At 36.8% G+C, this 26927-nt stretch overlaps 1 protein-coding gene across 1 annotated transcript; it reads left to right on the forward strand.

The window, feature by feature from the left end:
• The first annotated feature begins 10104 nt into the window (after positions 1-10104).
• Positions 10105-26567, forward strand: LOC102801812 (apicoplast pyruvate carrier 1-like). Its single transcript, XM_085496434.1, has 11 exons — positions 10105-10371; positions 13233-13300; positions 13432-13553; positions 14359-14485; positions 22371-22510; positions 22639-22768; positions 23105-23281; positions 24948-25070; positions 25179-25333; positions 25708-25862; positions 26276-26567. The coding sequence occupies exons 1-11, from the start codon at positions 10275-10277 to the stop codon at positions 26329-26331; spliced, it is 1350 nt and encodes a 449-aa protein (XP_085352560.1). The 5' UTR covers positions 10105-10274; the 3' UTR covers positions 26332-26567.
• Positions 26568-26927: the final 360 nt, after the last annotated feature.

A 26927-nucleotide genomic window follows, 5' to 3' on the forward strand; every position in this document is an offset into this window, starting at 1 on the left:
TTTAGTGTAATCAATTGTAAATTTTTTAATCTGGTATTTAATTAAGTCCCATAACTGACTTCTATCTATATCTTTAAATTCTTCCTGCCAGTTTTCAATCTTTTCCTTTATTAAGTTTCCATACCCTTTATCTTTGGTTAGAGTGGAGTTGAATCTCCAGTGAGCAGGACCATGTTTCTGACAAGAATTTTTTAAATGTAGCCAAACAGCGGAGTGATCCGAAGCTAAACCTGGTATAATTTCAACTTTTTTAACAATATTTTGCAAAACATCTGAAATTATTAGATAGTCCAGTCTGCTTTGTTGAATAGTAGGGCGTTTTCTACGCCAAGTAAACTGTTTTTTGTTCTCATTTCTTATTCGCCAAATGTCAACTAAGCTAAATTGTTCAGTGATATCCTCAAAAATGTCTACCGATTTAGTCCAGGATTGGGGGTTCCCTCCTGATCTGTCCATCAAGTTATCCACTGTAAAATTCAGATCACCCCCCCAGATTATCGTACTGTTTGGATCTGGGATCATATTAGTTAACCTAATTTTTAAATCAGTTAAGAATTCAGCATGTTGTGATTTTCTATTGGGTGCATACGTGTTTAGTAGAATACATTGAGAGTTATCAATTTCAGTTTGAATCATTAAGATTCTCCCATCCGTATCCTGTGTTAGTTTATTAACTTTATCAGTATTTCTAATTATAGTCATCACTCCTCTACTGGTGGTAGTTCCATGTGAATAACTACATTTCCCCTTAAATTGAGAAGACCAGAAAATCTCATCTGCCGAGGTGCTATGTGTTTCTTGCAAATATGCTATATCAAAGTGTTTTTCTTTCAGCCAATTAGAAATTTTCTTTCTCTTGTTGTAGTCCCTGAGGCCTCTAACATTGAGGGTCACAATAGATAATTGCTCTTCTATGAATGCACATGTTTGTACTTGGTTTTACAGGAAATTTCAAAGTTGAATAAGCCCAATTTTTTTAAGTAACACAAACAAAAACAGTAAACATTAAGGACATTGGCAAAAGCCAACGGACACACGGTAACTGAAAGAAACAGTAGAGTACTGCAGCATGGGACGGCTCCCAGGTACTCAATATGAATATGTTTTTAATTATTTCATACTTATGTTGCCCGTCTAATTGTAAATATTTCCTTGTGACCCTAATTACAAGTTCTGTAATGTGAAGTCAGAGATAAACTTAATAAATGCCATGAGGGCTTCATATAATAAAAGTCTTAACTAATAGTTGGCAAGTCCTTTACCATCACAGCCTTCATTTTTCCTCTGTCGTCTTCGATCATGCAGGTCGCCGGTACACGCCACGCTATGTAACACTTTTTCTTTGGGTTTTCCTTTTGAAATTTCTTTCAGTAGAGAGCCAGTCTTTTTCTTTCGTTTAGTACACTCCTGCTCACATCGTCGGTCACGAATATTTCCTTTCCAGCATACGGGTTGTTCCGAAGACATTTAGGAGCAGCGAACAAAATATTTCTGGCAATACTGGCGTCCACGAATCCCACCTTTATAGGCCGTGGTTTCCCTGAACGAAGTGGCTGCGCTGGCACTCTATGTGCGCGTTGGATGGCCACGCGATCTCCAACGCCCCTCACTTCCATGTGGGATATGATGAATTTCACTATGAACTGGGCACAGGATTGTTCTTCTCTTTCTACCCCTTCTTCAAAGTTGAAGAAGTTCAGGTTTATTCTTCTCCCTCTGTTTTCTAAGTCTTCATTCTTTATTTCTGTTATCTTCATTCTGTTTTCTAGCTCCTTTATTTTGTCCGCCAGTTCTTCTACGTCGGCTGCTTTGGTCACGTGTTCTAGACTTTTCTCTACTTCGTCGATGCGATCACTCATCTGGTTTAAATATACCTCAATGTCCGATACTTTCTTGGTTGTTTCTGTAAGTTGCTCCTTCAGTGGGTCGATTTTCGAGACTTCGTTCCTAATTGAGAACAACAGTCTGAGGACTACCGCTGATCGCTGATCTTCCGCGAGTTCCATTGCTTTTTCTAGGTCGCCATCTTGGATAATACGGTCCTGGGACTCCACGAGTTTTTTGTTCGTCGTTAGCATCTCGTCGGCCTTCCTCTCTGTCGTATCGGTCTCATTTTTTCCTGTGGTTGTTGTTTTTTTCTTTTGAGGCATTATTTCGTTAAAATACGTTGTTTTTAGGCTAGTTTCCTTTCTTTTTTCCTGGAGCCGTCCGATTCGAAGCTAGTGATTGTGACGCATGCGCAGACCAATTCCAGAACATCGTCTTTTGTTATATCTATAGTGTTAATTACTGGAGAGTTTGTATCAATTTCATTTTTAAAAATATTATTTCTTATTAAATATAGTTCCTCAGATATTTGATCATGAAAATTTGTCACATTATTAATTTCCCTATTCATCTTCCATAAAGTATTCCAGTAATGTTTCAAGTTGTTCTTAATGACTTCTGCGTTTGTTGTTATGGTTTTACTTTTGGTTAAAATGTCATAAATGCATGTTTGGTTAGCATGATTTTTAAAGCCTTTCACATTTTGCCAAAACAGTTTCGATGACCTTCCTCCTCTTTTGGCTATGTCTATGCTGTGTTTCACTTTAAATTCTATCATTTTTGAATTAAATAATGTTTTTGCTTTCTTTTTGTGGTCAATATAATTATACCATAGTTTATCTCTATCCTCCATTTTCCCCTGATTTTCAGATGCATTTGCAAGACTTCTGTATTGTCTACATGCTTCTTTTCCTTTTATTTATGGCATCTCCTATCTCTTTGTCCCACCACCCTTTGCTTCTATTACTGACACGTTTCTTTCCGATACACTTGTTTGCAACTGTAATTAAACTAGTCTTCCAATCAAGCCATGCTATGTTTACATCTTTTCTACTGTTATCAATCTTCCAGTCCCCAAATATGTTTGACAGCTCTTCCTGGAAGGGTCCCCATTCCTGATTGTAAGTTATATTCCATTTTCTTTCTTTCTATGATTTGTGTGATTGAATTAGAAACCTGATTGAGGTGTAAAATCATGACATTGTGATCACTTCCTAAGTGAAAAATAGATTTATCATCCACTATAAATTTCTTTGAGTTTTCTTCAATTTTTTTGAGATAATCGATTATAGAATGCTGATTATTTCTAAACCATGTAAATTTTCCTTCAGTACACTGTAAATTATTTGCCATAACCAGATCTGAATCACAGCAAAACAGTATCAGTTTCTGGCCATTATAATTTTTTTTGATTTCACCATCTTTGATAAAATCGCCTACTCTACCATTGAAATCACCCATATAGGATATTTACGTTATGATAAACTAGTTATAACAGATGAAAATGGAAAGAAATCACGATTCAAAGTTGACGAAGATACCGGTAAGGTAGTGGAAATTATCCCATAGAGGCGTGACCAAAGCCCAAAACAAATCGTTGACAAGTGTGTCCATGTTAGCAATAGTATCTCATTTTTAGTATGGAATATCAGAGGTCTTAGAAGTAAATTATGTAATACTGAGTTTATATCATTTTGCCAATCTGCCGATATCGTAGGTCTAATTAAGAATTTTTGTACAAACGATGTTGATCTGGCCATTTTAGAAAATTATATCCTGTTTACAAGTCACGCTACTCGGCATAATATTAGAGGAAGACCTAGTGGAGGCGTGGCACTGTATGTGAAAAAATGCCTAGCTGGAAATATTACCAAAATCCAATGTGATTTAGAAAATTGTATTTTTATTCGTTTTGATGAGTCGGTATTATCTGTGGACAAGGATCTTCTGTTTGGTTGCTGTTATATTCGCCCCGAAAATGCTTCTCAATATATCGATAAACTAAATGGAAAAGTAGCAGAGTATATTTCAGGAAACCCAGAGTTGTATATTATGTTAATGGGCCATTTTAATGCCAGAACAGGTATCATTGCTGACTATATTGTGGATGACTCGATTTCTTATCTTCATATTGAAAACACTGTTTACAATGCAGACAATTTTCGCATGCCACGCTCGTCAAAGGACAAAGTGGTAAATGCGCAAGGTGTATCTTTAATCGAGTTGTGTAAACATTTTGATGTTCACATAGCCAATGGCAGATTGGGAAATGATTCGGCTGGAAATTTTACTTGCATTACAACAAACCGGGCAAGTGTTGTCGATTACTGTATCCTGCAATCATCTCTTTTCAGTTATGTAACCGATTTTGACATACCATTGCGTCATGAATCAGACCATATGCCAATTATTTGCAAGATGAATTGTGTCCCAGATAAGTCTAAGGTTATGCAAACAAATCCATGTATTATGTCGTCTGCTAAACACGTTCGTTTTAGATGGAATGAAAAACACAGTGATGAGTTTTCGCAGAAAATCGAATCCGAAGAATTTCAAAAATTAATTTTGGATTCAACTAACGCCTTGCCTGATGTTGAAATTGCACTGTCCAAATTAAATTCAGCGTTGAAATTTGCTGGGAGAAAAATTAAGAATGTCACAATTATCGATAAACAACCTAACAATCAGCCATCATGGTTCGATAGAGAATGTCATCAAAGAAAACGATGTATGTATAATAAGCTGAAATTATTTAGACGGCTGGGAAATGAGGTGAATTTAAATGAATTCGTAAATGCGAAGAAAAAATTCAAATTAGTCTGTAAAGACAAAAAGAAAGAGTGGCAGGCATTCATCAAAGACCGTTTAAATGATGCAGCTGTGTGTGGTTCAGTTGAATTATGGGAAATCCTGAAGAGATTTATTCAGAACAAAAGTAAATCATTGAATAACATCAGCTTGCATGAATGGTATGTCCATTTCAGTAACCTGTATAGTGTGAATCATGGCAAATCGAGGGATCATGTTTTCATGAATACAGTTGATGAAGCAGTTTTACATGGGGAAATTTCAGGGTTGTCCGTCCAAAATAATGGTGGGGTTGATCATTTGAACCAAGAAATTACGGAGGATGAAATTTTGAAAAGTTTAAATAAACTGAAGCATAGTAAAGCGCCAGGTGACGATGGGCTTCAAAATGAGTTTTTTAAATTTTCGGCCCCAATTATTCTTCCTGTTCTAACCCTTCTGTTCAACTTTATTTACAATTTAAATTGTATAGTTAATAATAAAATTACAACATTTTTTTCATAGAATAATTTATTTCTCTCAAGGGCCTGTCTAAATTACGACCCGACCCGAAGCGACCCGACCCGCGTTATGTACCTGCCGGTTATTTATTATGAATATGGATTTTAAACTGCACGTGCCCTTTCACGAAACCGATATGATCACATAGACAGAGACTTTGACTTTAAATAAAATTTACCGACTTTACTTAAAACATGCAATATTTGTAGACATAACATAGAACAGTAGTGCTTCAAACGAGCACGAAGAAAATGCTATGACGTCACCGCCGTCTCCCGTAACACGCATTTCGGGAGGTGCCCCTGAGTACTCAAAAGTATGACCATTGTTATACCTGGATAGTGGCAAAATCTATACCCATATTTATACCGAAGTACCATTTCTGTCATCATTGTTTACCCGAATAGAACAGTTAGGGATTGGCCAGTTACTTCGGCCTAGGGGGGGGGGGTCGGTGGATCAGTAGGGGGGTTACCCTGTTTTTGATAACATGTTTTCCACAATTCACACACGCGCTCATGCATATATTTTTTTAAATGTTATTTCAGAACAAACGATAAAAAAGTTAATCGTACAAATGTGTTCTTAATAATAACTATTACCCATACATATGTATTGCCTATAAATTTGTTGATGCAAAAAATGTTATAGGCTAAATATTTTGAGGTTAAAGTTGCCAAATAACTAACACATTATGCAATGCGGCTAGAACCCCAATTATACAGTTAAGTTTTAAACACATCCCAAGCCCATGTGCTGCTGATATCAGATTATTTTATTTAAAGTCTGAAGTCACCATTGTATAAGATATTTACTGGATTTATCCAATTATAACAGGAGACGGAAAGACAACACAGCAATTAGTACAAAGAGCAGTGACAGTTTTTGTTCAGCAAATCAAAAAAGTTAAATTTGTGAAAATGCTGATATATAAATTAAAATAAATGATGAAAAAATAAATAAATAGTTTTTTTGTTTTTTTAACTTTTAAATATGCATATTTTGCTCTGTAAAATACCAAAATCCAACACAAATTTAAGCAAAAATCAAAGTTTCCTTTGTTTTCATAAGCACAGATTGTGCTTCGGGTGTAAAGCTTTCCTGGTCTATGAGATATGAAAGATATTTTAAATTCAGCAAAGTTTTCAAAGAGTTCTAACCGCCTAGATTCAAATCCTCTTTTCCTATCTTATAAGGGCGTTTATCGAGTGAGTACTCCACAGCTTTGCTTTTATTTACTATCTTTAGCGGCATAGATTTCCCTCCTTCCTGCAGCCTTTTCTGTAGTCATTTTTTGGCTTTATGCTTCCCCTCCCCTCCTAAGGTCTATTAAATGCAAATGCTAAAAATTATGGCAAAATTATGGCAAACCATGATATTTTCAATGCACATATAATACATTTTGTAATCATGTCAGAGCCAAAACTGTTAATGTTTCTTTGTTTTTTTAAGGAGGGGCAGCATGTTTTAAGTTTTAAAATATAATGTTGGGGGGGGGGTCACCCACTTTTTTTATTTGATAGGGGGTGGGTCAACTGAGATTTACAGCTGGCGAAATGGAATCTGCCGACCCCCTAGGCCGAAGTAACTGACCAATCCCTTACCGTATTTGCTATATTAGAAGAGCATCTTCAATAGAAGCACATGCAAGCCAACATTGTATATTGATTTATTAAAATGTGTATTTTGACCATAGAAACACCTCTGTCACTTACACAAGAGCATATTATTAACACAATATTCAGGTTATTTATACCAGAACGGAAAAATATTACCAATATTTATACCTATCTTGACCAGAAATAAGACCGATACTTATACCTAAAATAAAAAAACGAGACCCATTTCAGGGGCACGTCTCCATTAGGCAAGTTATATGTATTGCCACTCGGTTCACACCTTAGAACAACAGCGTTTCCTAACCGGGTGTGGAGGGACTGTGAGTCCGTGTAAGCGACTGGCACCATTGAAGATTCACAGTCAATTCGTCCCAATTCACATTCGTCCCAACACATTCGTCCCACAAGTCGATTCGTCCCAATTCACATTCGTCCCACAAGACGACTCGTCCCATTTCACATTCGTCCCAATTCACATTCGTCCATTTTTTTTTAAATTTTTGGTCAGCATTACGATCTTGAGCAGGGTCAATTTCTATGCTAACTGTTACTGACACGCTAACTAATAACTCCACGTTGCGTGTACGGTGTATTTGTATTTATTAACTAATAATTCTACGTTGCGTGTAAGGTGTATTTGTATTTATTAACTAATAACTCTACGTTGCGTGTACGGTGTATTTGTATTTATTAAATAATAACTCCACGTTGCGTGTACGGTGTATTTGTATTTATTAACTAATAACTCTACGTTGCGTGTAAGGTGTATTTGTATTTATTAACTAATAACTCTACGTTGTGTGTAAGGTGTATTTGTATTTATTTATTAACTAATAACTTGTACGTTGCGTGTAAGGTGTATTTGTATTTATTTATTTATTAACTAATAACTTGTACGTTGCATGTAAGGTGTAGTTGTATTTATTAACTAATAACTCTACGTTGCGTGTAAGGTGTATTTGTATTTATTAAATAATAACTCCACGTTGCGTGTACGGTGTATTTGTATTTATTAACTAATAACTCTACGTTGTGTGTAAGGTGTATTTGTATTTATTAACTAATAACTTGTACGTTGCATGTAAGATGTAGTTGTATTTATTAACTAATAACTCTCCGTTGCGTGTAAGGTGTATTTGTATATAACGTCGGCAAAATCAAAATGGCATAACGAACAATTACGCATGCCAGTGCATGACGTGTACGTGAACAGTTCGTTGTTTGGATTTTTTGTGTTTATTTGGCGAGTTAGTAGTGGGCTAACCTTAAATCTGACGAATTAACTTGTGGGACGAATCGACTTGTGGGACGAATTAACTTGTGGGACGAATCGACTTGAGACGAATCGACTTGTGGGACGAATCGACTTGGGACGAATGTGACTTGGGACGAATCGACCGCCCCCCCCATTGAAAGCATGCAGGCCCGTAGTTTGGGGGGGGGGGGTGGTTCGGGGGGTTCGGTCGAACCCCCTAAATTTTGGAAGTGAATAGACTTATTATCGTAGATTAGAACATAATAAAACAAACAGTATTCATTAAAATAATTATCATCGTTTAATTCGCTTGACTCAGTGAGGTAACTATCAGATTCAGCAGCTGTTGTTAAATATTAAAACAATAATGTAATGGTAGTCACTCTCTGAATGACGTGGTGTTCTTGAATAGGGCCGTTTTTCTTGTGCGAGTATTCGCTCAGTTAGTAAAGTGTCACGATGGGGATCGAACGGGATTGACACAACACGACACTGTACTTTCCTAGTTTGGGTCATTAGTTTTGTATTCATAAATGATGGCATATATACTGTTTTGTTCCAAGTGTATCAGCCAAATGTAGTCAACTTATTGTAGTAGTACGTGTAGCCTGTGTTATTGGACAATAGTGTATGGCTACGGATTCAACAGATCATTACAAAAATGCCGAAGATTTATCATCACGAGTTGTATAGGTCAAAGAGCTCCTTGCAGCCAACAATTTACCCCCACAGTGTTGCTTCAGCACTGAAACTATGCGACGAATCATATTTTTCAAACATATTTTTTACACGTTTTTTGTTTTGATGTCTTAAAAAATGTACTATATTTTTAGTGGGTTCATAAAAAAAGAGACGTAGTCATTGAAGTCTATTGAGACCGCTGCTAAACATACACTATATGTATATTGTTTTACCGCCCTCTAAAAACAGATTTACAATGAACCAAAACATTTACATACTGTAAGAAACTTGGTAGTATGCCATTGGTTAGTGCATTTAATTTGTTTGATGCAATCATTGTGCCAGCTATTTCTTATGGTAGCCATATGGGGGTACACAAATTCGGAAATCGAGAGGGTACAGACAACATTTTGCAGGTATCTACTTAGCGTTAATAGTTGTACTAACAATGTTGGATGAATGTGGAAGGCTGCCATTATGCTGTGGTTATTTTAAGCGTTGTATCTCATATTGGTTAAAATTAGTTGAAGTAAAAAATAGCTGGAATCCCAAAGCATGTTATATCATGCTTAAACGATTAGACACAACCGGCAGACTTACTTGGGATACCCACATAAAAAACGCCTGTTCAAATATAGTTTCGGCATTGTCTGGTTTGAAAAACAAGTTGGAGATACTGCAAAAATTTACTCAAAGATATTTACTCAAAGAATAAAAACAATTTGTCAGCAAGAATGACATGCCTCAAATTCACAATCACCCAGGCTGTGTACTTTAGGAAAAATCAAAGTGGTATTATAACCTGGGAGATTTATTGGCAGGCAATTATAGACTAAACTATATACTGACGAGTTTTCGCTGTTTTTGCCATAAACATAATGTTGAATTAGGTAGACACACAAAAATATAGTTAGATCAATAAATTTTAAAATGCTTGGACAATAATGCTAAGATACGTCTTTAGATAAGATAGTCTTAAGATAGTTTTTTTTGTGTGTGTACAACATTTTTCCGTAGTGGATCTAGGGTGTGGGTGCGTTTGTCTGTGGGTGGGGAATGGCTCAGGACCCCTTCTCTAAAATCATATGGTAAAATAGTTCAAAGACATTATGTGAAATAACTTACCAACGTAACACAAAGTAAACCAATTGAATTTAAAAACGAGAATATAAAAGTGTCTGTAACACAGCTCAAAGACACTTTTTTAATATTATAAAATTCACACGTTTCACATCAAATATATTATTTTTGTTTTCGAACCCCCTATTCAAAAGTGCTGGCTACGGGCCTGGCATGATTAGTATGAATGACCCTGTAATGACCTTGTTCGCTACAATACGCCCACCAAGGCAATACGATTGTGTTGAGTCAGCTGACGATGACAAATATTTTTGAAAACCCCAGGCATTGATTTACTCGCCAAGTTACTAACTAGTTTGTGCTCGAATCCATCACATATTTTTACGGTGCCTTGAATTCCGCGTCCATGATTCGTCACCTACTCGAATAAACTGCCGGAGACATCCTGGTACTATCTCGTCGTCGTCATTGTACACAACTTGGTGTTTTGTCACGAGGGTGACATGGCAGTGATAGAAACTCGAAGAAGGTGGAGAGGGATCCTAGCTTTATGTGGCGGCGTGTTGGTGCATCTTGCCCTGGGAACCAGTTACACATTCGGTATGTATGTTACCACAGACTACGTACGTACATGATACGTATACAATCGCTTTCGTGTTATCCGAGCTGCTTGATACGACCCCTTAGGCACAGTCAGCTGGCATCGGTGTCGCTTGGTCAGTGTATACACGGTTACTATCTTTATAGAGCACAGTCATCTATCTATTACAGCTTAATCACAGGTTTTTCGAAAAAAGTCGAAAAAACACAAGAATTAATAGAAATGTTCCTGTTTTGGGCGGATTATTGACAGACAATGAAGTCTTTATTACAAAAATTTGGTTGCACAACTTCCGTTTACATGTACATGTATCATATACACCCAGCGACACCGATGCCAGCTGACTGTGCCCTTAGGTTACTGGATTGCGATCTTTTGCGATTTTAATTTATTATTTAAATTACGACTTTCGATTCATATTAAGACGAATAAATAACAAGCCATGCATTTATGACGTGTATGAATGAGCACATGTGTATCATGCGTAATCGGAACCCTGGAGTGAAATCCAAATTTGACCGCTGATGGCGTTATCCTCCACAACGTTCGCTGTTTGTGCATTTTTTGTTTTTCAGTATGGTATGTTTTTCGATAATATGCCTCGCATTGAATATCAACTGAATGTTTACATACTTTTTATTCCATGTTTGCCTACACTCTCTACGGTTATTTTTCTAGTCGAATTTCTATTTTCATTTTTTTTCCGTGCAGGTATTCTACTAAAATCAATGACTCCAGAAATTCTACTGGCCATCCCATAATAATCAAGACGTGAAAAATCTAAATCTATTAATAGAATTCTGCATTTTTTTTTACTGTAACATTATTTTACATTTAAAAATATTTCGTTTACACGATATGTTGACGTGTTGCATTGAAATGCAATGTTCAAATTTGGTAAACCGTATTATATGGTACTACACCATACTAGTATTATAAAATACATGTGCAACCAAGTTTGTATTGTACTCAGTAGAATTGGCCGATTGGTAGCCATGTTGTTATTATAATCGTTCAATCTTAGTGCTTGAACGTTTCTACAACCAGTTCACGGAGGTGAGTGGGCCGGCTGGTTGCAATTGCATTCCGTTCACTAAGTCTGCACCTGTTTTTCCTTATCAACGTTTAAGCGTTAATGATTCCAATAAGTCAACGGCTCTACTATTATTAAAACATTTTATTACATTACATTCTCCCATAAACACTTTTTACGTCACAACACGGTTACTAAAAAAGACGGTTAGGAAACGCCATTGTTAAAAGGTGTGAATTTGCCTAATCCCTCAAGGATGCGTGTCGCGCTGTGTACGCCCGCTATTGCTTGAGATTTCAAGACCCACCATTTTGTTTCATTTTTGTGTCGGTCACTTGATGTCCCGCAAATTTGAAATTTTAAGCTCGTTTTCGATAGAATATCCACGTTTAGTGCACACGCTCTACGAAGAACTACACGTACATTTCGGATGAGTACTCTTTGTGACTGTGATAACATTCAGAATCGAGAATCGTCATTTATCGTTTTCACTGTTGTCCTGTTGGAAATCATATGAAAATTGGTGCTTACAAGTCTTAGTAGGGGATTTGGATTATAACACGATCTAAATCCAAAGTTAAGCCTATAAACGTTCCATTGTTTTTAGTGCTAAATCCCTTTGTTAAGTACAACAACAAATATTTCGTTGGTGTTTGTGAGCTCTTGTGTGATTGGTCAATGCATAGACAGCATTCCACTTCCGTGTTTTACTCCCTATCATTTTGGGCCCTGTTTAACCATAGACAGTATAGTAGTATAGTAACACCAATGTCAAACGCCGTATGCCCAACGTAAGCAGGGCTGGAATATTATGATGATCGAGTAAACAATGACGTCATATTTACTTCCATGCGATGTCACTACTTTCGTATCGAACTACAAGTATATTTCCGCAATGCGCATCTTCCGAACACACAATAGTTATCAGATGTTCTCGTGAACGTGGTTCACTATGTATTCAACATTTTTCGCCAGTTTTATTAAATGCCTGTTTAATTGTTCTTGTCTGTCCTTGTTTCAGTTTTTTGCCAAATTTTTCATGTTGCAATATTCAGCGTGCCGTTAAATGCGGTTTTAGTCAACGCTACAATTTTTGAACACATTGAACTGTCGGTACAACTTTCTAGCAGTCTCTTCGCCAAATCAATTTTTCGAACCCCTTTTAACCGTTCTTAATTTCATTGGAACTGCCTGTTGTTGCATATTTAGTCTGCTTAATGCATTTTGTAAAGCATGGGCGGGTCATTTCAGTTATCTTATCGCATATTTTGTTTATTTCCAACAAAATGTATATAGTATCATGGCCCCTCATTAACACTTTCGCATGGCTGAAATACAAACACTTTTATGGTTTCTTTGAATTCTTTTTTTTTCTGATCATGTTTTGTTGTTTTTTTTTATTTCAGTTTTCTGCCGATCTTGTTCTTTAGAAACGAAAATGCCATACAACACAGGCAAATTTGTATTGAGTTTAAACTGAGCGACAGGTTTTGTCAGGATTCACTGTAACAACTTACACTTTAGTATTACTGAAAGTATCGACACAGACACAATAAAATGGCGTGCAGTTGTTGATTGCAATGAACTCTGGGAAAAATGACGTCATATTTGCGTGATTTTCCGTCTACATTTTATGTTAATGATTTATCACAGATTAGTACGTCTTTTGTTTCAAATGTTTACCCGCGACACGCATCCAATGAAAAGAACATGGTTTGTTTCCTATCCGTCTTTTTTAGTAACCGGGGTCACAATATCCGCCGTTTTCTAATAGGGACTTCTAGAGCAATTGTCATGCATTCATATGTTTACCATTCCATTCTAAAGGTAACATGGCACCTTATATTACGTCATATATCAGAGATAGAAGTAAACCGTCAGGCCTTACTTACCAGGTAATAACTCTTCTGATATTGCGTATATATCTGTAGTTTATTGCAATAATATATTTGAATATTCATATTCGAATGATAAGCTATTGTTTTATCTGCATATCTTCATTTTTGGCGACATTTGGTTATCTCAGAAAGCTGTGTGGATATATGCAGCAAACATGGTGGCACATGCCCTAACGATGTTCTTTGGCGGTGTTTTAGACAAACGTATCGGACCAAGAAAAACAGCTTTGTTGGGCGGATTCATCGTAAGGTATGACGTAAACTTCAATGAATATTTTCTATCATAACATGAAATAATGTCATATAAGTTCAATAACATGATATGATCGACAATATAATACTGCAGTTATCATGTATGTATGTACACGTACATGTATTTGTATGATATTTAGATATGATGTCATGCATAATAACTATATCTTGTACCAGGCGACTATGCATGTCAATCGAGTGTCACTGTTGTCTGTCATGTGTAGTAATATATGTACACCTTGTCAAAGTATTTTAACAACTCATAACAACCTACTGAAGGAGGTTAACGGTTACAAAATAAACATAAAAATAGTTTAAAGGACAACCCAAAACAAACTAAATTGAAGTTAGTAACGGAAATATATAATAAAATAAAATGAAACACTAACAAAAACTGAAATTATAAACTGAATATAAAAACAAATACTCAATGAACACATAATAGGTATATAAAAAAAGTCAATGACTTAGTAGGTGTTGCTGTTTAATAACAAAGCTGTATTTCAGATATTGTTTCAGAGGAATTGTTAAGTTATTATTTGACATTATTTTTATGAATTTATTTTCAGGCGTCAGATTGTAAGCTAATCTTATCAAAAAATTCGTTAGTGAATGAACAAAGATTATTGTACTGTAAAAGTGGATTTTATCTCACTATAGAACCTGTGGCACACTAAATAGGCTATATTTAACCATTGTGGTATGGAATGAACTACTTCCGGTCATGTGATATGTTGTCAGCGATCGGTTGCATACTACGTTGTTGGCATACTTAACTATACATTGCAGTAACTTCCTTGCAGCGCTGGCGTTTCTCTCACATATCTCAGCATTAAATCCTCCTTCTATTTGGTGATCGTTACGTATGGAATGATGTTCGGTGCTGGTAATGGTCTGGCCTACATGGCACCACTGGCATGTGCAATGAGGGTGAGTTGTTGATGATAAGCTTGATGGATCTTGCATTTTAACCGCCTCTCATATCACTGAATGAAATGACTATAAGTCTGAGAGGATTGGTAATTCTGGAATGCTTATTACACACTATGCTACTCAAGAGGGGATTTGGCTAGATTCCCTGTATGATTTTACAGTGGGCGCCACAACAAAAAGACTATGAAAAATCTCCCTGCCAATCTCCCTCGGAACATTGCAATATCCCTAAAAAAAGTTTCCAGTGATGCTTGTTTTGACTTCAGCGCTTTGAATCCAAACATATTGACGCTCCTAGACGCAAAGATTTGTATAAGGGGACGGGTTTTTGCTGTAAAGGAAATTATATATAATATGCAGTTAGTTTTAAATTTTCCATTTTCCCCACGTAAAACGTATGTCATCTTGTGAAAAGAATCTCAAGTAGGACCACACTTAATGGCTGAATATTATAAGAAGTTGTTTGAATTGTCTCGTCTGTATTCGCATCACGTGACCTAATACGTTCCCATGAAAATCTGCCGTACTTGAGTTCAACAAAATCTGATTATGTATTTTATTTTTGATTCAGGTGAGATTTTGCGGACAATCTCGCAATATCTATACAGATCGACAGAGTTATGCCAACATTGTGTCTCTTATCAAGGAATGTCACAAAGCTATGGCAACTCGATCGAGTGTTGCAATAGTATTGAAAATAAATTAGTTTTGTAAATTCCATATTTTATTTCAATCAAATGAAATTCTGTTTTCAACAATTCCTATTTCGTTATTTAAACGCCAACTCATATTCTGTTTGTAAATTGCTTGCTATTTTGTTTTATTGATTATTCTTCTGCTATGCCAAATTGTTTCATTTGTGGACCAAAATTATTTCATTTGTTAAATTATATAGCATCGTAATTTTCTGTTTGGTGTTATACATTTTCTTTCGTTCGACATAGTCCTATTTCGTTTCATTAACGGTATCCAACTCAGGGGAGTGGAATTGAACTGTCGTGCCTATGGTGGCGCTATCTAGCGTGATTTTAACACTAAGCCGTTTCGCTGGTTCCCGGCGTTCCTTGTGAATGGCAAGTCGGACGCAGGTAACTATTAATCGCCATATTGTTCCACTGGGCCGGGTTTCCGACTCAAAAGCACGTGACTGGGTGAAGTAATTTGAAAACATTCCAAGTTCCGTTCTGCGTAAACGTGTTGTAATACTGCAATAAAGCCATGTCCATTTATTCTGCCTGCTTCGACTTCCTATGGTTCTGGTATTTCTCGCTATTTGTGCAACAGAAGAAACAGTTTTATATTCATGAGACTAAAATGGAAACCCTGCTTTATATATATAGAACGACCGCCAGCGTAAGCGCTGGCGTCAGGTAACCAAGGAAAATTGAACAAAGAACTTGATGGACCAATCAGAACGGACCCATTTGACCCATTACGGCTCTCTAACTATTAAAAAAAGGGAATGAGTCCTCCCATGAACATTCCTTTCGTCACAAAGTCTGCCGTTTTCTAATAGGGACTCCTAAATCAACTTAGGGGCCTGTAATTGAACTGTCGTGCCTGTGGTGGCGCTATCTAGCATGATTTTCATACTAAGTCTTTACTAGACTCGTCACATCCGACAATATACAACACACACTTACATAAGGTAAGGTTCATGCCAGGTTCGGCCACGTATGTGCAGTCGATCCGGCGAACCATTTATTTAACAAAACATACTAATAAAGCCGACTAAAAAAACGGCTGCCATTACATTGCATGTAGTGTTCAAATTGAAATAAACTAAATGAGAGAAAAAATAACTTACATAAACTGCAAAAAAGATCGACTATTGATGCTCGAAATCAACATTACTCTGTTAAAGAAACATTTAAAATAACTGACAAAAAACATCGACAAAATAGTAACCCCCGTTACTGGCACGCCGACCGCCCAGGAAAAAACAGGAATAAAAAAACTCTTTGAGGAAAAAATACCTGGAAACCTGTACCCGTCGCACTGTCGATCGTGCCCAGGGGAAGGTGGCGGGTGTCGCCCTGTATTATACAACAAACTTACAAAACAACAAGTTGAAAAACTGCACTGTAGCGAGACTGGCCTAGGTTGACATTCAACCTTCTGTCCTCCACTTAAATACCCCTTGTCACATGACCCCACATACCATACCCGTCTGTTTGCCATCTCGAACAGACACTAGTTACCCGCTATACTGCGAAACGCGGTTAACAATATGTCTTTACTAGACTCGTCACATCCGACAATATACAACACACACTTACATAAGGTAAGGTTCATGCCAGGTTCGGCCACGTAGATTAAAAAAAGAACAGGCCCGTACGTACGCCTACAAAGTTTGCGAAATTGACAAATGACAAGCCAGCGAGTCAACAGCGTCGCCATCTTGGCGGTATCTGATTGGCCCTGGCCGTAAACGTGCATTAGATGCAGCAGTTGCACCTCCTGCCCGCAAAGAATGAATGCCAAATCTAAAGCATCATCACCATGCACTGCCCAAGACGTTTGACAATCGTCTCCTTTGCTCTGGTGTAACACAACGGCACACAACTCAATCGAGTCTAGAAATAACAACTGTATTACCCTGTTTACACTGCTCAGCTTTAACTGAGAAAATAAAAAATGACTTGTGGTTTTTGTAAATAACATAGCAAAATAAAAACTCTTCAAATTAACAAAACTGTACATAATGAGTATTTCATACAAAGCGACTTCAAAATATTTCTGCAGATACAGAGTCTTCTCTGAATTCAACAAAAAATATGCTGGGATAGACTATCAGTGAAAAGATGGATGGTTGGATAACCGTAATCAGCTGTAATAGGTAATAGTGTAAACATGACTGTTGGAGACTAAGCAAACATTCAAACAAATAAGAAAAAAAATACAAAAGTGACCCTTCCTTGCCGTTAATAGTGTTTCCATTATTGATATATACGCGAAGTTCTTGATTGTTACCGTAGTATTTTCGCTGCGCGATTCACAAAGTAATACTTCGTCAGCCTAATAGGACGTCGTCCACGCTCAGACCTGAAACAAAAAACACTCTGTTAATAAGTCTTACATCATGGCTTCTCATGCCAAAACGTTTAAACAAAACAAATGTGTAACGCCACCAGATAGAAATTGAAAGTTTCATTAAATACGCCATTGTGGCATACAAGTAGTAATCTTACCATTTGTTCCACTTTAATTGCATATATATTGTCAGCCGGGCATATCACTGTCCGAAAGAGGCCGACTGCCACATGGGAATGAATAATGTGCCACGAGCTTGGTCTCATCTCAACTTCGCACATACCTTGTTCATTAATTTTGTAAAGCCATTTTTGAGTGCTTGTTTCCCATCCCAACTTTGGGAAAGAACATCAATTGTCTCAGTATTGGGACATTTTCAGCTAGGGTTGGACCTCGCATAATGTACTAATGCTGTCAAAAGCATCCTTATCCACTGAAATGTAGATCTCGGAGCATCCAGCTTCTGGGCAGCATTACTACTGATGCTCCAGTCGTAATTTACTGTTGCTGTCAAACGCGACCCCATTCACTGAAATGTAAATCTCACATAGCTTTAAGCTTCTGGAAAAGCATAAATATTGATGATCTTGTCGTCGTTGACTGTTGCTGTCAAAAGCAACCCCATCCACTGAAATGTAGAACTCACAGAGGATCAAGCTCCTGGACAGCATCATTACTGATACTCCTTCCGTAATTTACTGTTGCTGTCAAAAAGCAAACGTATCCACTGAAATGTGGATCCCACAGGGCATCAAGCTCCTGGAAGGCATCAAAACTGAATACTACAATCGTTGTAAACAACATATTTACTAAGCCCATCGGCTAGAACATTCTGCTCCAGGAGCGAACATCTTGGGAATACCAGCGTATATGCTATCGCATAAATCAAATTGCATAAAACTATATCCCGTAACTCAGGCACTCTACTTTCGACTCTCGCAATCTTCGACACGATCTAGTTATTTGTGCACAATTGCACGTTTAAGCCTTCAAAACTTTTACTGTTTCATAATAACATACGGTGAACTGCAACGAGTTCCTTCCAGGTTGAACTTCCAACGTGTCCTTATAGAGACCACTTACCTTCTTGGTCAATATACCTGCCATAGCCAATTGAGAACGTGCCAGTATAAAAAACACACACGGAGTATGAAAAAACACCTTCAAAGTCTTTACTGTTACATACAATCCTCACTACTTCCTGGTTATCCGCATATCCACTGAAATGTGGATCCCACAGGGCATCAAAGCTCCTGGAAAGCATCATTACTGATACTCCTTCCGTAATTTACTGTTGCTGTCAAAAAGCAAACATATCCACTGAAATGTGGATTCCACAGGGCATCAAGCTCATTGAAAAGCATCAAAACCAAATACTACAATCGTTGTAAACAACATGTTTACTAAGCCCATTGGCTAGAACATTCTGCCCCAGAGGCGCACACCTTGGGCATAGCAGCGTATATGCTATCGCATAAATCAAATTGCATAACACTATATCCTGTAACTCAGGTAGTCTAATTTAGACTCTCGCAATCTTCGCTACGATCTAGTTATTTGTGCACAATTGCACGTTTAAGCCTTCAAAACTTTTACTGTTTCATAATAATATACGGTGAACTGCAACGAATTTCTTCTAGGTTGAACTTCCAACGTGTCCTTATAGAGACCACTTACCTTCTTGATCAATACATCTGCCATAGCAAATTGAGGACGTGTCAGTATAAAAACACACACACGGTGTATGACCTAAGTATTTACTGTTACACGCAATCCTCACCACTTCCTGGTTATCCGCTCAAATCTTTCCTAATAACAAACAGTGAGCTTCAACGAGTGCTCGCCAGGTTGAACTTTCAACAATGCTATACAGAACACTTACCACATACACACTTACCTTCATGTTGAACATTATAAACCACCATGGCCGTCATGTACGGAAGCATGGCGTAGTCCCATTCATGCGCATTAAATTCCTAACTCGCTTATCTAACATGATGAAAACAGGCACAAATATACCTATTGTGGAATTGCAGTGTTTTACTTATTCCTTCAAACATGCACGGTTTGAAAGAGCTCTAGATTTAAATAAATCGTTACCAGCTTTGATTTCATTGATACGTTGATGCAAGCTCACCAAAAACCAAGTCACACACACGCAACTGACCAACAACTTACCTTCGCTTTGGTATTTTTGTGAATAAACATGGCGCGATGGAAATGCTAATTCCAAAGTAAAACGCCTTGGATACACAATACCTACGACCGTAACTAGAATCTTGGGAGAATCCAAAATAGCCCTGATTTTTCCACACGAACGAATAATTGTCAAGCGAGAGACGCGTCTTAACAACGAACGTTGAATTTGAACAAGAACAAAAAAAATAACGTTCCTACAATCTAACACCAGTCAACGTTTACCTGCCTTATTATATCGACAATCAACTAATAACGTGGGAGAATACATATTTCTTCAGTACTCCAAGATCGAATTATCAATTTCGGTTGACGCAAATACATACCGTGGAGAAGTAGCCATAACCGGCATACACGTCCAACACTTTAGACCAAGTGGTTGTCACTTTACAAACAAATTACCAAACTCTAAACCTGCTCACAAGAATCCCTGGCAAAGGGACGCAAATCTCAAAATAGTAAGTCAGCCAAATAGTGGAGTGACTGTAACACCACTCACATCGTACAGCACAATGCATACAGGAATATTTTTTTTTTTTTTTGCCGCGACAATTGACACCCCATAAATTAGGGATGCTACCTCACAAAAAACGAACAATCAAGATCGGCATAAGTGTTAACATAGTTACATAAAGAGCTACTTAATTTAATGTTCGACATCTTTGGGTTGGAGAACACGTAACGAATACGGCACGTGAAAGATGCTCATGGTTTCTTTGAATTCTCCGCTCTCTAAACAGTACTCGATGCCATTTGTAAGCAATCTTGCTGTGGTGCCGGATATGATGCCAGCGAGGCTGCATAGTAAATAAAATTAATATTGCAGTCTGTTTCTTCTCGGCTTCAGAATGTTTCTTGCCTGCTTTTTAGCCGCCCAAAACATAGGCCGAAATGTACGTCTTGTATGTTTTGACATCTCGTCCAAGGTCTTCCCAATCGGCTAACCGAAGTGAACGTTGTCGTGCATACCCGACACTACGGGATCTGCTAGTTCTATCAACCGTCTTTTCTACTTGCACTTGAAAGAAAACATAGTCGTGATGTTAAAGGTTTACTGCTGGGCTGATAGTGCCGCACTGCCTGATTCATGATGATTCACACGAGAAGCACAGGAATGAACAGAGTGTGACTAAAAAAGGAAAACCGCCGAAAATTGCACTGTAGCGAGACTGGCCTAGATTGACATTCAACCTTCTGTCCTCTACTTAAATACCCCTTGTCACATGACCCCACATACCATACCCGTCTGTTTGCCATCTCGAACAGACAATAGTTACCCGCTATACTGCGAAACGCGGTTAACAATATTTAAGCCGTGTGTGAATTAGTACAAACGAGGATGGCGACCTAATCAATCTGAGTAACAGTACAGCTGATTTATCTAGTCGACAAACACATATTTGAACTTTTCTAAGACATCGCAGTATTCTATTATTGACAATTACAAGTTTATACTATTGACGTATTACGGGATTACAGGGTGAATATCGTTCTGAATGATTCCTCATAATCCATTTCAAACAAATAGAATGCACGAATTTTAAAAAAAACGACATTTCGAGCTAAAGAATTGTGTAAAATAAAGAAATGGCGAATAAGTAAATCCTTTCTATATGTGAATTGTTATTTGATCATAAACATACACAATTTATTTCAGATTTTAGCACCCCTTCAAACACAGTGGATAATAATTGTTTTCAACCGTTGAGGGCGAAGTCAAAACACACCGCTGTCAACTAGTAATATTGAAATGCCCCAATGAACATGTAGCGGTTTTCATGATCAGTTTACTATGGTGCCCGCTGTAATGTTATATATGTGTTTACATAGAGGTCAGGTTTTTACTGCGGATCCTAGTAATATAGATGATCAATTACAAATATCTGAACTTTCAGAAACTATACATCAAGGTGCGTTTCAGGGAATATTTAGTTTTGAAAATTAAGTTTGGAAAAACAAAACCAAAACGGTACACAACATTCTTAAGCGTAAACTTTATTTCATACAAATTTTGTATAAACCATTGTCACACTGATTATAATAAACAAATGTTTAACATTACAATACAGCGGCTAATTTGATATCATTATAATTTTAGACCCCTATTCAAATTGAATCGCATAACAATTTTCATTGGTTTATTATGTGATGTCATGGAGCTATTGTCTCACGGCATCATGAAACAGCATTATTATGTGTGTTACAGTGACGTATTTTGAGAAACTTAATATTAAAAAAAAATCATATGTTTAGAACAATTCCATAGAACACAATGCTTAAGAGAAATTGTTTTTTAACAAGTTTCAAAAGCCCGATTTTTGAAATAATTCAGGACAACAAAATGTACCAAATCATTCACAATATGTGACCAGCCTATAATTTGAGATATGGCATAATATCTCTGCCATAGCAACCTATGGTTAGGGTTATAATATTGACAAAATGGCCATTATCAACTAAAATACAACCATCTCGACAAAGTCAATATTCTCATATTACCCGGGATTACAGTTTATTTCAAAATAAATTAATTCTGGGTATTCGCATTTATTAGTAGGCTTTTATCTTAATATGATTTTTGATACTATCAAAGGAGGTTGTTTATAATGAATCATAATCCTATATTGTATCCATATTGTCACTGTCATTTTAGTGGTTTCCTGAAAAGAAAGGCGTGGCATGTGGTTGTATTGTTGCTGGTTTTGGTGGTGGTGCGTTTATCTTTAATTTTGTGCAAACGTCATTTATTAATCCAAACAATTTGTCGCCAACGGTGGAGGAGAACGGTGAACAGTAAGTCATGGCATCACATGAATTCAACATTCCACAGATATAATATATTTGCATCTTGTAGACATTGGGTCATGCACATAGCTTCACTGGTTGCATTGGGTATGTTTTCTTTTAATTTTATTCGGAAGGTATTTCGGATCGGACGAGGTCGAAGTGCTCGATAGAACCCCATATTGCTTTCTGTTGCTAGGTGGGTGCTATATTGTCATGCAGATTATTGGCTCTCTGTTATTGGTTGATCCACAATACCATGGCAAGGTGAGGCTCTATTGTTGAAAAATGCAAAATTTATGATAACCTTTATGTGATACGTGAAATTAAATATTTGGCTGAATTGAATATTTTGTGTGGTGTACTCTCGTAATCATTTGTTTCACTCATCACGTGACACCAGGTAGTCAATTTTAAAATTGTTCATTTTGCATATCTACACGTATAGTATGTGGAAGGAAAGACTACAATAGCCATTGTTAACGTCACACTTATGAAGGCTCCTTCAAAATATCAATAAAATATCGCGGGACTATACGAAATATACGATTAAATTATAAGTAGAGACAATAATACAACTTTGTGGCTCGGATCTTAATATAGGTTATTGAAGAGGAAGAGAAGTTACTTGTATCTATAAACAGTGAACCGGAAGACATAAGATGGAGTGGAATAACTATACGTAGAAAAGAGATGTTGAAGACGAGAGCATTTTGGACATTGTGGTTGACATTCATGGCAAATACCCAGACGTCAGTCCTGGTTGCAACATTGTATAAAGCAAGTATTGATTCACATTGATGCATTTAAATAACAAACAATATCTTATGGTCATAGCAAATATTGTTTCCTTACTTGACGAGATATCATTGTAAATATGGCACAGTAAACGTCACAATATTCCGGGTGAACTCCACTTCTGCTGCCAAACAGAGTGGTAGCCCGGGGATAACTCGCGAGTTAAAAATAGTTGAAAGTAACTTACCATGACAAAATCCTGATTACAATAGACCGTCATTTGGCCAACTAGTTTCTCGGAGCACGGCAGAATACATATTGGGACAGCATCACTGTTTGGCTCAATCCTACAAAAGTTTTAGAGGCGGCCAAGAAAATCGTAATTTGCTATGGGTGATGTAATTTTTAGTGATACTACTGGCACTCGAATATAATGACCGTGACTCAAAATCAAGATAGGAACATCATACAAAGAAAATTGTCCATTCAGTTCGACCTTCAATCAACTGGTAATGCATACGGGTCCCAAACAGCATCGGCATCAATTACTGCGATTTCTTTGCTCTGAACAACTACGATACAGACTTTCCGTTTTCGACATTGTAAAATTCTTTTTTTTTATGGAAGAAAATACAGTATTTTTACCAAGTAAAATCATATTAATAAAAGTTATTATTCATACAACAGTTTTTGAAGGCGCTACATAGTTTGTAGTTTGTAATTTCATTCAACTGCTCTCAGTCATAATTTAAATGAAATGCAAACAAATCAAGAACATAACAGATTATGTGTTGTCTTTTACATTCACGTGTAATCGGTAATTATTGGTGTGCATATAGAAAACATTTCGTTATGAAATATTCCCAATCTGATTTCACTTGTCAAAATCAGTTGTTTTCAGTTTTTTTTTAAAACGAAATAATTTCACAATGTAGAAAACAGGATTTTTTTTATCGTAATGTTGAACGTATTCAACATTCCTAGAAAGTACGCACATCTCCAAGAAAGCGAATAGGTCTCTCTCCAAGAAAGCGTCGTCTTCCTGCTGTTATATATACAATACGCCGAGTTGAGAAAAAACCCTCAAAACTCCTGACAATAACATCGAATATTTTGTCTCTGAACTTGAGCAACATACTAAGATTTTGACCTAACATATGAGGTTGACGTCGTTTATTCGATTTGTTGTTGACTGATACCCTGTTTCGTTGTTTTTGCGGGAATTGTCGGAAGCACGTACCGTAGGCTTGGTTTTGTGGAGTAAGTTTCTTCGGGCGATGACAGGATAAAGAAGCGACTTACATACATTCTGAAATCGTACGGGAAGAGTGTCAATTACATCCCTATAATTGGTCGATTAAGATGCGCTATGATTGGCTACTTGTCACATCCGGTCATATTATATTGGTTACATAATTGACATGTATGATCGGGTGAGAGGCCGAACGTCATCGTCTGTAATTGGTCTTATAGGGGAGACATGTAAGAGGTTGAAGGTAGTATATTGATATTGCTACCACAAACATTAACATTTTGTTATTCCAAAATATGCGAACTAATAAGAACAAATTCGTGTCTTTAGAAAACGAAATGATTGAAATTGACGGTTTCACGTGGAACCTACCTGATGTGTAGTGGTTCAGAACCCGCTAATACATTGATTACATCAACATGTTAAATAACTAATACATTGTTATTCTATTACTAGGCGTTCGGTCAAACCTTTATATCTAATGATCGTTTACTGTCAATAGTTGGATCATTCGCCTCAGTGTGCAATTGTTTTGGCCGCATAGTGTGGGGACATTTGGCTGACAAATTTTGCTTCCGGGTAATTATACAATAATTTTGTTTCTGAAATCACACATTTTAATAATAACGACAATGACAACGACCATATTATGTAAATAGTTTCATGTTATATTTTTGTTTATTACAGGATGCTATGATGTTGCTATGTGCATTAAATGCTGCTTTTTTATTCACAATTGTAGCAGTACCGGAAGCTGGTGAAGTAATGTTTTTCATTTGGGTGTGTTCTATATTCTTTATGTTTTCTGGTAATTTTTCACTGTTTCCAACGGCAACCGCCAGGTAAGTGAGAGAAGAAAGCATTGGCAGTATGAATAAGTGACGAATGTTTAGAATGAAACCAAGTAGGGGCTATACATTATCTTTGATAATTGAGTTTTCTCTGTTTTCTTTGCATATTATGCAAATCATATATGAATGGATACGCTAAACAGTCGTGATTAATTGTAACAGTCTATTTTTTTTAAGAAAGCTTGTTATTAAAGCACTAACTAATTAATATTTCTAATCTGACCATTCATTGAGTTTTACAAATCGTTGCCAATAACTTTCGTGTTTGTGTGCATTATTAAGATTAAGCTCTGAAATAACGTTTAGCGTGTTGATGTCAGACACACCCATATAGTGACATTATTCATTTATTTATCTTTTACTAGAGCCTTTGGCAAAGATTATGTTGGAGAAAACTATGGTTTATTGTTTACCTCATTAATAGTAGCTTCATTAATTGGAACCCTGTCATCTAGTATACTATCTGATGTAATTGGATGGACAGGGATATTTTTTTACTGTGCTGGATTTTCCGTATTTGGTAAGACATGACTAAAATACTTTTTGTAAATTTTTATATCATTCTATATGAAACAATTTCAGTGTTTGTTAACATACTTGTTTTTCAACTATTTCATGGCCCACTACCTTAGATATACAATAAAACCTGAAAAAATGAAATGATGATGAAAATGCACATTGTTTATCAAATTTGAGTGAATAGGGTTCGTAATATTTAACTTGACAAAATGCCATACTTGGGCCATAATGCGCATTGGTTATCAAATTTGATGACCAGGGTTTTTATAATATAAATTGGAAAACTCATGTTGTGATTAGAATGGGCATATACGTTGGTATTGACGTTGAATGATGATGGTATGTAATATATGACTTGGAAATTATTTGTCTGAATGGTTTTTTAGTTATGCTTAACATTTTGTACCACTATAGGACTAATACTAACGTTCACGTTTAACGTGAAAACACCGACAGGGCAACACATCTAGAATGAAACCACTCACCGACCGGTCAACTCATCTAGAATGAAACCACTCATCGACCGTTCAACTCATCAAGATTTGGAAATGACTCAACAATTCGTCAAAGCATCATGTTACTGAGACGGTGAATTTCAAGGAAGGTTTACAGTCGTGATTATGTTTGCATTTTACCAAACTAAATGTATGTACAATACAGTATTTACCAATGTGTGCAGGCAAATAAAGTATACATTCTCACTAAATGTGTTATGTAATTCAATCCAAGCTCGTCATATTGGCTAAACGTACAATAGAGTTCGCGTTAATCGTGTTCTCCAATCAGCAACAAGGACAGTTACGTCTGTTGCCAAGTGGTGTTGTTACGTCTATTGCCCACACGTGTTGTTACGTCTATTGCCCACACGTGTTGTTACGTCTATTGCCCACACGTGTTGTTACGTTTATTGCCCATACGTGTTGTTATGTCTATTGCCCACACGTGTTGTTACGTCTATTGCCCACACGTGTTGTTATGTCTATTGCCCACACGTGTTGTTACGTTTATTGCCCATACGTGTTGTTACGTCTATTGCCCACACGTGTTGTTACGTCTATTGCCCACA

This window comes from Saccoglossus kowalevskii, chromosome 1 (genome assembly GCF_978046115.1).
Source record: "Saccoglossus kowalevskii chromosome 1, keSacKowa6.1, whole genome shotgun sequence".
In the NCBI taxonomy this organism is placed as follows: Eukaryota; Metazoa; Hemichordata; class Enteropneusta; family Harrimaniidae; genus Saccoglossus; species Saccoglossus kowalevskii.

What these genes read in the sequence shown, in the direction of transcription:
- LOC102801812 (XM_085496434.1), top strand. Translation starts at nt 10,275, where the DNA reads ATGGCAGTGATAGAAACTCGAAGAAGGTGGAGAGGGATCCTAGCTTTA. An exon ending in GGGAACCAGTTACACATTCG is followed by an intron (nt 10,372 to 13,232) that starts GTATGTATGTTA and finishes TCCATTCTAAAG; the next exon opens with GTAACATGGCACCTTATATT. An exon ending in TGGTTGCAACATTGTATAAA is followed by an intron (nt 23,282 to 24,947) that starts GCAAGTATTGAT and finishes TTCTATTACTAG; the next exon opens with GCGTTCGGTCAAACCTTTAT.